Source organism: Bison bison, unplaced genomic scaffold, assembly GCF_000754665.1.
Source record: "Bison bison bison isolate TAMUID 2011002044 unplaced genomic scaffold, Bison_UMD1.0 scf7180017864295, whole genome shotgun sequence".
In the NCBI taxonomy this organism is placed as follows: Eukaryota; Metazoa; Chordata; class Mammalia; order Artiodactyla; family Bovidae; genus Bison; species Bison bison.
In genome coordinates this window covers 1,924,689-1,936,384 of record NW_011494867.1, presented here as the reverse complement: position 1 = coordinate 1,936,384, position 11,696 = coordinate 1,924,689, and the positions used below count along the sequence as shown (strand labels likewise).

Sequence of the window (11,696 nt, the reverse complement as noted above, 5' to 3'; positions counted from 1 at the left end):
GCTCTGGGGCCTGAGCACCGGGGCAGGCCTGCCTCCGCCCCGCGGTCCCCAGGGACGTGTGTGGGGAGCGCATGAGTCACCGCGTCCCGGACTTCCCGTTTGATTAGGGGACAGAAGGGCGTTTTGTCGAGAGGGCTGAGCTGGGAGCTGTGTGGGGGTGTGCCCCTACCCGGTCAGCAGATCCGGGGCCCTCCAGTCCCGCAGGGCCAGTGCTCCGCAGGGCAAGGCTGCCCACCCAGCCCTGCCCACCAGCTAGCCCAGGGAAGGGCACTGGGAGGGGAGACTTCCCCGCTGAGGCCCTGTCCTTTTGGGTGCGTGGAAGGTGGTCTCTGCAGCCCCCGGGGGGGTGGTGCTGTGGGGAGCAGGGGTCCTGGTTCCGGTCTCCATCGTTCCTCACACCCACACGCAACTTGCCAGAACAGCGTCTGTCCTGCTGTTTGGGATAGAACTGGCTCTGGGCGCTGGGAGTTCTCAGTGGCCCCCTTCCCAGGAATCCCCCAAGGGTGTGGGGGACGAGGAGGGCAGGGAGGCCCCAGGCCCTGACCTCTGGGATCGCCTGCAGGCCTCCTCCTCCTCCCGCCTGGCACCACCACCCCCATAGTCTGGAGCCAGAAAGTGGCTGCCAGGCCCTCCGGTGGGGACAGCCCCGTGGGCAGGCCATGGGTGGACGGTGCAGCTGGGAGGCGCCGTCGGCAGGGGCACCCTGGGTAGGGGCGGCCCCCTCCTCAGCCCACGTGTACACACCTCTGGAACCTTGTGAGTCACTGGGCTGTGGACTCCGCTCCCGTGTCCTGCCACACCAGATGGCTCTCAGCCTACAGTGGGATCCTTGTAGTCCTCACGCGCTGTTTCATTGACGGGAAGGCAAGGACTACGAGGGACGCGCACACCCTCGGCTCTGGGGGCCCCTCGTGTGTGTCCTGCTCACGTCAGGCAGTGGCTTTTCCCCGAGGGGGTTGTGGAGGCTGGTCTCAGGGCTGGAGGTGACGGTCGGCCATCTGCCTGCAGGTGGTGGTGCCCACCCGTGTGGGGCAGGGCTACGTGTTTGAGGCCCCCCCGCCCGAGCAGGACGAGTATGACATCCCGCGCCACCTGCTGGCCCCCGGGCCCCAGGATATCTACGATGTGCCCCCCGTGCGTGGGCTGCTGCCCGGCCAGTGCAGCCAGGAGGTGGGTGTCCGGGCTGCTGGTGGGGTCCTGTCCTCCCCCTGCCCAGGGCGCTGTGCTGTCCAGGCCCAGCCAGGGGGGTCCCTGGGGTGCAGCTTGGGGTCCCCCTCCCTGCCCTCTGGTGGCCCTGGCCCCTGCATTACTGCACCTCTCCTGCCCTCAGGTATACGACACGCCCCCCATGGCTGTCAAGGGTCCCAACGGCCGGGACCCCTCGCTGGACGTGTACGACGTGCCCCCCAGTGTGGAGAAGGGCCTGCCGCCGGCCAGCCACCACGCGGTGAGCACGGAGGGGATGCTGCGGCTGCACAGGGTGCTGGGTGTGACTGTGTGCTCCCTGCAGCAGGGACCTGCAGAGCAGGGGTCTCCAGAGACCTGCCTCCAGGACCTCTGTGACGGGTGGAAACCAGGTGCCCCTCGGAGCCTCGGCTTCCTCATCAGGGAAAGGATCCCTCCCCTGCAGGGCATTCTCCAGGAGGTTCTTGAGAGGGTCACATGGGATAGCAGGGGGACCACAGAATGGACCATCCGAATCAGGATTCTTCTCAGAGTGGGAGGGGGAGGATGAATAATTAGAAGGGGCCTCGGGCGCAAACCAGGACTGTCCTGGACAAACCAGGGCGTCAGCACCCTGAGTACAGCATGCAGGTGGCTCAGCCACCTATTAATATCTGCCGTAAAGAACCTGCCTGCCAATACAGGAGACGTAAGAGGTGCAGGTTGGATCCCTGGGTCAGGAAGATCCCCTGGAGGACGGCATGGCAACCCACTCGAGTATCCTTGCCTGGAGAATCCCAGGGACAGAGGAGCCTGGAGGGCTACAATCCATGGGGTCACAAAGAGTCGGATACAACCGAGAGACTAAGAGTAGAGAAAGAGTAGAGAATACCCCCGTGGTGGTGGTGCTGATGGTGGGGGTGGTAATGGTGCAATAGCTGACCTCTCCCTGAGTGTTTGCAGTTATACAGAGAATTAAATCGTGTAGTTCTCACAATAAACCCGTGAGGGCGTTCTCTCATAGGCAAGCGGACAGGCACAGAGAGGTGCACCCAGCACCTGAGGTCACACAGCTAGTAAGTGGTGGGGCTGGGATTTTGAGCTCTGGTCTGGCCCCAGAGAATGCAATGGCACCCCACTCCAGTACTCTTGCCTGGAAAATCCCAGGGATGGAGGAGCCTGGTAGGCTGCAGTCCATGGGGTCGCTAAGAGTCGGATACGACTGAGCAACTTCACTTTCCCTTTTCACTTTCATGCATTGGAGAAGGAAATGGCAACCCACTCCAGTGTTCTTGCCTGGAGAATCCCAGGGACAGGGAAGCCTGGTGGGCTGCCATCTATGGGGTCACACAGAGTCGGACACAACTGAAGTGACTTAGCAGCAGCAGCTGGCCACAGAGTCGGGCTCTGAAGCGTAACCTGCAGGAAGAAGAATCTCGGTGTTCGAGCGCCGGGCTGTGTGTGCACAGATGCCTGGGTCCACCCGCACGTCCGGGGGGGTGGTGGGGCATGGGGGCAGGTGGACGGGCAGCCGTGACCGCTTCTCGGCCCTCAGGTGTACGATGTCCCTCCCTCGGTGAGCAAGGACGTGCCTGACGGCCCCCTGCTGCGTGAGGAGACCTACGACGTGCCCCCCGCCTTCACCAAGGCCAAGCCCTTTGACCCGACCCGCCACCCACTGGTCCTGGCCGTGCCCCCTCCGGACTCCCCGCCGGCCGAGGACGTGTATGACGTGCCGCCCCCGGCCCCCGACCTCTACGACGTGCCCCCCGGCTTGCGACGGCCTGGCCCCGGTGCCCTCTACGACGTGCCCCGGGAGCGGCTCCTGCCCCCCGAGGTGGCCAGCAGTGGCACAGCGGATGCCGGCGTGTACTCGGTGCCCCCTGCGGCCGAGCGGGAGGCCCCGGCCGATGCCAAGCGCCTGTCAGCCTCGAGCACCGGCAGCACCCGCAGCAGCCAGTCGGCCTCCTCCCTGGAGGCAGCGGTGCCGGGCCGTGAACCCCTGGAGCTGGAGGTGGCCGTGGAGGCCCTGGCCCGCCTGCAGCAGGGCGTGAGTGCCACCGTGGCCCACCTCTTGGACCTGGCAGGCAGCGTAGGTGGGTGCGGGGGCCGGCGTGGGCCCCCTGAGCCTCAGGAGCCTCCAGCTGTGGACCTGCGGGCCGCCGTGGCCGCCGTCCACGCAGCCGTCCACGAGCTGCTAGAGTTTGCCCGCAACGCGGTGGGCAACGCCACACACACCTCCGACCGCACGCTGCACGCCAAGCTGAGCCGGCAGCTGCAGAAGATGGAGGACGTGTACCAGACGCTGGTGGCCCATGGCCAGGCCCTCGACAGCAGCCGGGGAGGCCTGGGGGCCACCCCCGAAGATCTGGACCGCCTGGTGGCCTGCTCGCGGGCAGTGCCGGAGGACGCCAAGCAGCTGGCCTCCTTCCTGCACGGCAACGCCTCGCTGCTCTTCAGACGGACCAAGGCCTCTGTCCCAGGGCCGGAGGGGGGTGGCCCCCTGCACCCCAACCCCACTGACAAGGCCAGCAGCATCCAGTCCCGGCCCCTGCCCTCGCCCCCCAAGTTCACCTCCCAGGACTCTCCTGATGGGCAGTACGAGAACAGCGAGGGGGGCTGGATGGAGGACTATGACTACGTGCACCTGCAGGTGGGTGCGCCTGGGCCCTGGGGAGGGCCCCTGACCCCCACAGAAGGCTCTCATGGCCAAAGGTAGAGTCTTGGTGAGTCCCTGTGCCCTCCTCACTTTCCAGGCCAGCTGGGCCCCTGGAGTCCCACCCTCCCCCTGTCTCAGGCCCTTGGACCCATGTGGCCGCACCATCAGGGGTCCTGCAGTGCCCCCCCAGGGATGGCTGCCGATCACCTACAAGGGCAGGGCTTGTCTGGCACCTGCGCCTTGTCCTGTTTGGGGAGGTGAATCCTGAAGAACAAGCAAAAGCAAAGATCCTAGCAGGAGAGGGGAAGCAGCGAGGTGACGGAAGGTGGGCCCAGCTGGGCCTTTGAGTGGAGGCCCGGGTGCCCGCCGAGTGGGCGTCCCAGGGACAGCGGTCAGGGGTGGGCGGGCAGACCCTGTACCCCAGGGGGCGGCCTGGACGTGGTTCCCGCCGTGGGGGCGGGGCGGGGCAGGGCGGCGGGGCCTGACCGCGTGGTGGGCGCCCGCCCGGTCCTCACCATGCGCCGGTGCGGCCGCGTGGCGGGTGCCGGCCTGAGGGCTGGGACTGAGGGAGGCTCGGGGCCCTGCTGCCTCACCCCGAGCCCCGCCCCGTCCGAGCCCCGAGCCCCGAGCCCCGTCCTCACTCCGCACGTGGCCGCAGCGCCCCCGGTGGCCGCTGGCCTCTCTGCACCCCCTGGCCTGGGCGCTGTGGCTCAGCTCCATCCTGTCTCTCTCCTCCAGGGGAAGGAAGAGTTCGAGAAAACCCAGAAGGAGCTGCTGGAAAAGGGCAACATCATGCGGCAGGGGAAGGGCCAGCTGGAGCTGCAGCAGGTGAGGGCGCCCGGGCTCACAGCCTCCTGGCACCGTCGTCTTGAGAGTCTGTTTTGCGAGCTGAGCCTCCGGGGCTCCCCAGACCCTCCCCGCCCTGCGCTCCCGCATAACTGTCCCATGTGTCAGCGGGATTTGTGTAGGTTATTGTCAGTCATCGTGGCAGGTATCTTAGTACACGCAGAGAAGTGCGAAAGCAAAAAGAAGCCACTCACCCTCGGGGGCGGTCGCCAGGCTCTGGGGCTGGTTTCCATTCCTGCTCCGGCCTTGGAAGGGGCCTCCATCCGTGGCTGAGACGTGAGTGAAAACAGTTACATCTGCTTTCATCTCAGGACGTTTCCGTGGCATTAAATATTGACCATAAATTGTTTTTAAAGTCAGCCTACATCAGTTACAGTTGAATGTTTACTTTGTACACAGTTTTTTCTTATCGTGAAAAACACTGCTGTGTTTATCTGAGGACGTAGAATTTTCCTCATATTTTGGCTTGTTTCCATAGAATAGGAAAGGGATTTTTTTTTAAAGGGGGTTTTATTCTGATTATGAAGATTTTAAAAATTAAAATACAGTCTGGTAAAAAATCAACACAGAAAATATCACACAGAAAGTTTCCCTCATTTCCCATTCCTTGAGCATGGGGAAGGGTGGTCTAGGAGAGAGCCCACCAGATTCACCCTGAGACCGAGGACTTGGGGTGTGGTTTTCAAAGCCACGTTTCCCCAGCTGCAGAGTAGGGGACATAGTTATACCCATCTTGGGGTCAGTGTGAGAATTAAATGAGTAAACAATGTATAATGCTTAGGAGGTGCTGGGCACACAGAACATGTGCAGTCAAGGTATAGATGGTAATGACTGGCTGTGAATGGAATCTCCACTGACTTAGGAGATGGACATATGCTTTTTCTTCTCTGCCTTCTGCTGTCCTCTTGCAGCATTTATTTAACCAGACTCGTGTTGGTGGGCATTTAGTTTGTTCCCAGAGGTACTTTTGTAAACAAATCTGTGCTGACTACAAATCTCTTCACATACCTGGTCAGTCACTTAGATAAATTACTAGAAGCTGAAATAAAAGGAGCGTGTCTGAGAAACTAAAGAACTTGAGTTTCTAAGAGAGGGGCATAGGAACATAAAATGTGTTGAGCATTTGTTGTTCCATATCCACATCAGTGGAAACTCTGGAGACCCCACCACCACCAAATACCTACAGTGGAGGGTAGGCTGAATAAAGTGTGGCCATTCGGACAGTAGAATATGATGTAGCTGTTAAGAATCTGTCAAAGATTGAAAAGGACTCACTGGAGATAGAGCCGCAAAAAATGAGCATATTCTCACGCTGGACAAGAGAACCAAGTGAGTTTCACGGAGTAGACGGCTAAGGGAAAGTCAGGGTTTCAAGTGCCAGGAAGGGTCAGTGTCACACTGGTTTGCTAATTAAATAAAGCCTGAAACCTGAGTCTGTGCAGGGCTGGTCACAGCCACCCAGTCAGAACCAGCGTGGGGTGAGGACTTGTCAGTCCCCACCGCTAACACTCAGGCCAGAACTGCTGCTGGTGGGGATTTTCATCACATGGCTTATGTGTACTCACTAACAGGAAGTAAACGGCCCATTATTGTTGGGTGTTAAAGGTAGGTTATAGTATGTGTATATATTTAATATATATTGTAGGCTATATATATATATTTAATATATGTACGTATAGTACACTGTATGTTCCCAGTGTTTATGTTTTCCTGCGGTTGTGGGCGGGGAGGGAGGGCCGTTTGTAGGATCTTAGTTTCCCGACCAGAGATCAAACCTGCACCACTGCAATGGAAGCAGTCTTAACCATGGGCCACCAGGGAGGTCCTCCAGTTTTCTAATTCAAGAGGGAAAGGGACTATTTGTGTTTAAAGGAAAACGCCTTTGTAGAATATTCACTAGTTATGGGTGGGAATTTTTTCTGAAATAGGCAAATACTATGACCTTTTGGTTTTTCCTTAACATTTTCATTGTGAGAGATTTAATACATGTATAAAATTGAAGAAAATAACCCCCCAGGTAAACTGGTTGGAGAAAAGGAGCCCCGGGCTTCCCCAGCCCCAGTCATTCTCAGGGCAGCGACTTGTCTGCCACATTGTTGTGAAGGCCTTACATTGTTTCATCTGCAAATACTTCAGTGTATAGTTCTAAAAGGATATTTCACCAGAGATTTAACAGATTTCAGGGTGCATGTTACTCTAGGTGATAAGTGTCTTTTCTGTTTAGTGTATTTGAATCTTCTCACATTGCATACATTAAGGAGAATTTTTTTTTTAACTTTTCATTTTGAAATACTTAGAGATCGATGGGAAGTTGTAAAGAAAGTGTCAAGTGTGTTCCCTTCTCCCAGTCCCCCAGGGATGGCATCTGAGGTGACTGGACAGCAGCATCCAAACCAGGAGACCGCCACCCCTCACCCTGCCCCACTCAGCCGGCCCCCTCTCTAGCATTTCCGTCTTTTCAAAGATGTGGCACACACGGCCTGCCACCTCTTGAGATGAGTGGGAAGGCCGTCTGGAGAATGTCTGAGGGCAGGCTGGGCGGGTGGGGCCGGGGAGGCCAGTGTGGGACTCTGACCGGGGGCCCTCGCTCTCCCGCTGGGCTCTGTCCCTTTGCTCTGTGGCCTGCTTTTCATTCTGCTGTCCCTCTCCGCCAGCTGAAGCAGTTCGAGCGGCTGGAGCAAGAGGTGTCGCGGCCCATAGAGCACGACCTGGCCAGCTGGACGCCGGCTCAGGCTGCGATGCCGGGGCGGCCAGGCGGCCTAGGGCCTTCAGACCGGCAGCTGCTGCTCTTCTACCTGGAGCAGTGCGAGGCCAACCTGACCACACTGACCAACGCCGTGGACGCCTTCTTCACCGCCGTGGCCACCAACCAGCCACCCAAGATCTTCGTGGCACACAGCAAGTTCGTCATTCTCAGCGCGCACAAGCTGGTGTTCATCGGGGACACGCTGTCACGGCAGGCCCAGGCGGCCGACGTGCGCAGCCAGGTGACCCACTACAGCAACCTGCTGTGTGAGCTGCTGCGCGGCATCGTGGCCACCACCAAAGCTGCTGCCCTGCAGTACCCGTCACCCGCCGCCGCCCAGGACATGGTGGACCGGGTCAAGGAGCTGGGCCACAGCACCCAGCAGTTCCGCCGCGTCCTGGGCCAGCTGGCCGCTGCCTGAGTGCTGCCCACGGAGGGGCAAGGGCAGGAGGGCAGGGTGGCATGGTCCGGAGAGCCGCCGCGCTGCGCGGGGCCAGGCGCCCAGACTGCGCAGGGCAGCGTGTGTATTTATGACGGGCCAGGGGGTGGGGCGGGCCTCCTGGCGGAGCCCCAGCAGAGCCGAGGCCATGAGGGCTAGTGGTCTCTACTAAGCGCACTGTGGGCCCAGGGGGGCCAGGCTGGGGTCCACAGGCCTCACCACCCACACGGCCTCAGGGGACCCCTTGGGCTGACCAGTGAGGGGGCCATGTCCCCCCGAGAGGGCAAGCGTGGCTGGGGGTATGTTCTCTGCACCAGGAGAAAACCCTAAGAAACTATTTTTCATTATTGATTTTCCAATCATTTGACTAATAGTCTACATTTAAATAAAATTTAAAATGAAAAGCACCCTCCTGAGGTATGAGAGGCAAGAAGGCCAGGTGGGAAGGCGGGTGTGCCACAGGTGGGCTGCCGGGTTGAGGGGTTTCCGGGGGTTTCAGGCTGAAGCTGTGAGAAGGGCGAAGAGAAAGTAGGTCTCTTCAAAAGAAAACAAACGCCTGGGGGAGCAGGGCTGGGCCTGGAGAGGAGGCGGGGAGCCCGGGCTGCTGGAAGGAGGCTGAAGAGCAGCGTCCGGCGGAGCCCTGCGGCCAGAAAGCCTCAGTGCGCGTGTGGCCAAGGGCACAGCCAGCGCCAAGGTCTGATGGAAATCCACCCTGGTCCCCAGCAGTAGCCGAGGGGAAGGCGGGTACAGGGGTGGGAGCCGCTCCAGGAGCCAGTGAGCCTTGCTGGGGCCCCCACATCTAAAGGCAGAGGGCACCCCTGGGGGACATGGGACTCCATGCAGAGAAACCCTCTTTCGCAGCCCTTGTCCAGAACTTAGCCCTTAGGAGCTCTTAATTTCAGCTTGTGGAACTTCTCCAGAAGTGTTCCATCTGAATTACACTGAGACTTGACTTCCAAGTTGGGAGGTAGGGGACCGGTGCGTGCTAAGTCGCTTCAGTCATGTCTGACTCTTTGTGGACTGTAGCCCACCAGGCTCCTCTGTCCATGGGATTCTCCAGGCAAGAACACTGGAGTGGGTTGTTGTGCCCTCCTCCCGGGAGGGGACCAGCTGTCACCATGGTGCATGTGAATCTGGGCCTCACTCCTCATCTCCATGAAGAAGGGCATAGGGCTGGGCGATATGCCAGCCCTCTCAGCTCTGAACTCCAGAGGGTCCTCAGGAAAGGCGGCCACCCTCCCACCCTTCATCCAGCCCGGTGAACACGCAGAGGTGAAGATGCAAGCAGTTTTATTTGGGTTTTACACAGATGGGAGCTGGGGTGGGGCAGAGGCTCAGTTGGCCTCCAGAACTTCAAGAATCCAGGGAATGAACTTGGTGACCCGAGCATACACGCCAGGTAAGAATGGGCTACACCGGCTGCTGCCCCAGGACACGATGCCCACCAGGGTCCAGGCTCCATTCTTCTTGCAGACCAGGGGGCCACCTGAGTCGCCCTGTAGGAGGAGACAGGACTTGTGTCCAAGCCAGAAAGAAGGTGCCAGGGCCCCGCTGTGCCTAGACCTGGCCGAGTCCAAGGGGTGCAGACCAAGGGCAAGTAGGGGCCCAGAGATTGTGCACAGACACTCAGACCTGCTCAGATGGCAGCCCCTGCTCTGCCCCCTACTCCTGGGTGGCCTGGGGCGGGGGCTGATCCTCTCAGCCTCCCCATCACCTGTAAAATGGATGGAAATGTCCATCTTGTGCAGTTGCTATGAAATTTAATCCCTCTGGAAGCACCATACCACACCTGGTCAGAACCAGCTCTCACCAGGGGCCTCTGATAGTGCTGGTCCACGCCTTCACTGGGGCACTGGGCAGGGCAGGAGGGTAAGGAGGTCGTGGCAGAGGGGACAGCCCTCCTGGCCTGACCAGGGGGGAACCTGTGAGGGCAGGCAGGGTAGCAAGCAGTACCATGCAGGAGGAGATGCCGCTGGCCCCTGCACAGATCATCACGTCGGTGATCTTGCTGCCCCAGAACTCTCTGCAGTCGGCATTAGACAGAATGGGCAGGGTGGCCTGCTGCAGCTTGTCAGGGGTATCAAAGGCTAGAAGGACAGAGGGCGTGGGGTCAGGGCCCAGGGAGAGGAGACCAGCGCCCACCGGAACCCTGCCTTCCCGCGGCGTGGTCCTCCTCCGTCACAACGGTCGTGAGTGCTGAGTGCCACCTTCCAAGAGTCTGGGAGGTGGTTCCTCTCCAGTTCCACACCAGGCAGTGCATCTGCACTCCCAGCACAGTTGGTCAGGCAAGTCCTGCCTGCCGGGCCCCTGCGCCACAGGCCCACTGAGCCCTGCGTGTGGGCGGAGGGGCCATCCCTCCTCCCCAGTCCTCTGCCTGGGGATCCTGGGGGGACCCATGAGGGAGCACCTCCCCGTTCTGCCCTTTCTTGGCTGCTCGCGTCCTGTTAAAGGACCAGCTGGTAGGCTGTGGCGGTGGAGGAACTCACGACTCAGCCTGAGGAGGCTGGAGTCGGGGAGGGAGGGGAGACCTGGGCGCTCGGGCCTGATAGAGGCCTGGACTGTGGGCTCCCAGCGCAGACTTCAGGGGTGCTGGCCACACCCACCCTTCTCACTCTACCTCCCTGCAGATTAGGGGGGGTGACATTTAGGTGCTGGAACTTAGGTGTTTCTTCGGAAACTGTTCAGGTATATATATTGTTAAAGTTCGTTTTTATTTTTGCTTGATAGGTTTTTAATTAAGAGGGTTAAGTGAACTTCCCTGGTGGGTCAGACGGTAAAGCGTCTGCCTACAATGCGGGAGACCTGGGTTCAATCCCTGGGTCGGGAAGATCATCTCGAGAAGGAAATGGTTACCCACTCCAGTACTCTTGCCTGGAAAATCCCATGGACAGAGGAGCCTGGTGGGCTACAGTCGATGGGGTCGCAAAGAGTCGGAGACGACTGAGCGACTTCACTCTAGCTTTCTTTAAGTAAAGAAACGGAAGGTTGATTGTTGTGATTTACGATTGTGCTCAGGACTTAGCTGGAAGCACAGAAGGAGTCTGGGCCCTGAGCGGTCCTCGCGGACACTCACCGTTGTACCGGGTCTTGCCCCAGCCGGTGACGGTGCACAGGGAGCCCGTGGGGAAGCTGGTGTCGGCGCTGGGCAGGCAGACGGGGGCCACGGCTGCGGAGAGGCGGGCGGGCGCCGCCAGCTTCAGCAGGGCCACGTCGTTGCGCACGGCGCGCAGGTCCCACTGCGGGTGTTCGAAGACCTGCGCGGGACGGCGGGGGCTGGGCAGGCCGCGGGGGCGCGGGCAAGGGGAGCGCAGGCGTGCAGTTGGGGGGTGGGGGTGCAAAGGGTGTTGAGGGAACACAGATGGGGCCTAACAGACCAAATGGGGAGAGTGGCATGTGACATAGTTTGCATTTTCCTACAATGAGCAAAACAGCCTTGAGTGTTTGCAAAGGAGCTGTGTTTGGGAAGGAGAAGAACAGAAAGTCGGTCTAGAGAGGTGCTGGCGGGGTGAAGCGGAGCCGCTGGTCAGGGTCCTCAGTCCACGACCCCCCCAAGCCCCCGCCCCCCTCCCCGCCCCCAGCACTCCCCCAGCCACACCACCCACCCACAGTGAGTACCTCGGCGACCCTCAGCACCTGGCCGGCCTCCTCCTCGGAGCCCTGGTCGGACACCCCGGCCACCACGAGGTGACCCTTCCTAGAAAGGAAGCCACAGTTGGAGCACAGGCTCACAGCTGCCCCCGCAGAGGCCTGGGCACTGTGCCAGGCAGGCGAGCCCACCCGGGCTGCCCAGTCGTGCGGGGACCCCGGGGCACCCCTGTTCTCCCTGGGCCTCAGTTTCTCCG

At 60.3% G+C, this 11,696-nt stretch overlaps 2 protein-coding genes across 2 annotated transcripts in view; one reads left to right on the top strand and one right to left on the bottom strand.

Annotated features, from left to right (window-relative positions):
• Positions 1-8,261, top strand: part of BCAR1 (breast cancer anti-estrogen resistance 1) — a 14,641-nt gene extending 6,380 nt beyond the window's left edge. Inside the window, exons 3-7 of the mRNA XM_010850748.1 lie at positions 1,009-1,170; positions 1,331-1,447; positions 2,720-3,817; positions 4,562-4,651; positions 7,324-8,261. Of these exons, the coding sequence (XP_010849050.1) occupies positions 1,009-1,170; positions 1,331-1,447; positions 2,720-3,817; positions 4,562-4,651; positions 7,324-7,836 (1,980 nt within the window). The 3' untranslated portion in view covers positions 7,837-8,261. The remainder of the gene's footprint in view (positions 1-1,008; positions 1,171-1,330; positions 1,448-2,719; positions 3,818-4,561; positions 4,652-7,323) is intronic.
• Positions 8,262-9,127: 866 nt separating this feature from the next.
• Positions 9,128-11,696, bottom strand: part of LOC104996480 (chymotrypsinogen B-like) — a 4,185-nt gene continuing 1,616 nt past the window's right edge. Inside the window, exons 4-7 of the mRNA XM_010850747.1 lie at positions 11,470-11,548; positions 10,928-11,108; positions 9,808-9,941; positions 9,128-9,350 (exon numbers count right to left, since the gene is read on the bottom strand). Of these exons, the coding sequence (XP_010849049.1) occupies positions 9,189-9,350; positions 9,808-9,941; positions 10,928-11,108; positions 11,470-11,548 (556 nt within the window). The 3' untranslated portion in view covers positions 9,128-9,188. The remainder of the gene's footprint in view (positions 9,351-9,807; positions 9,942-10,927; positions 11,109-11,469; positions 11,549-11,696) is intronic.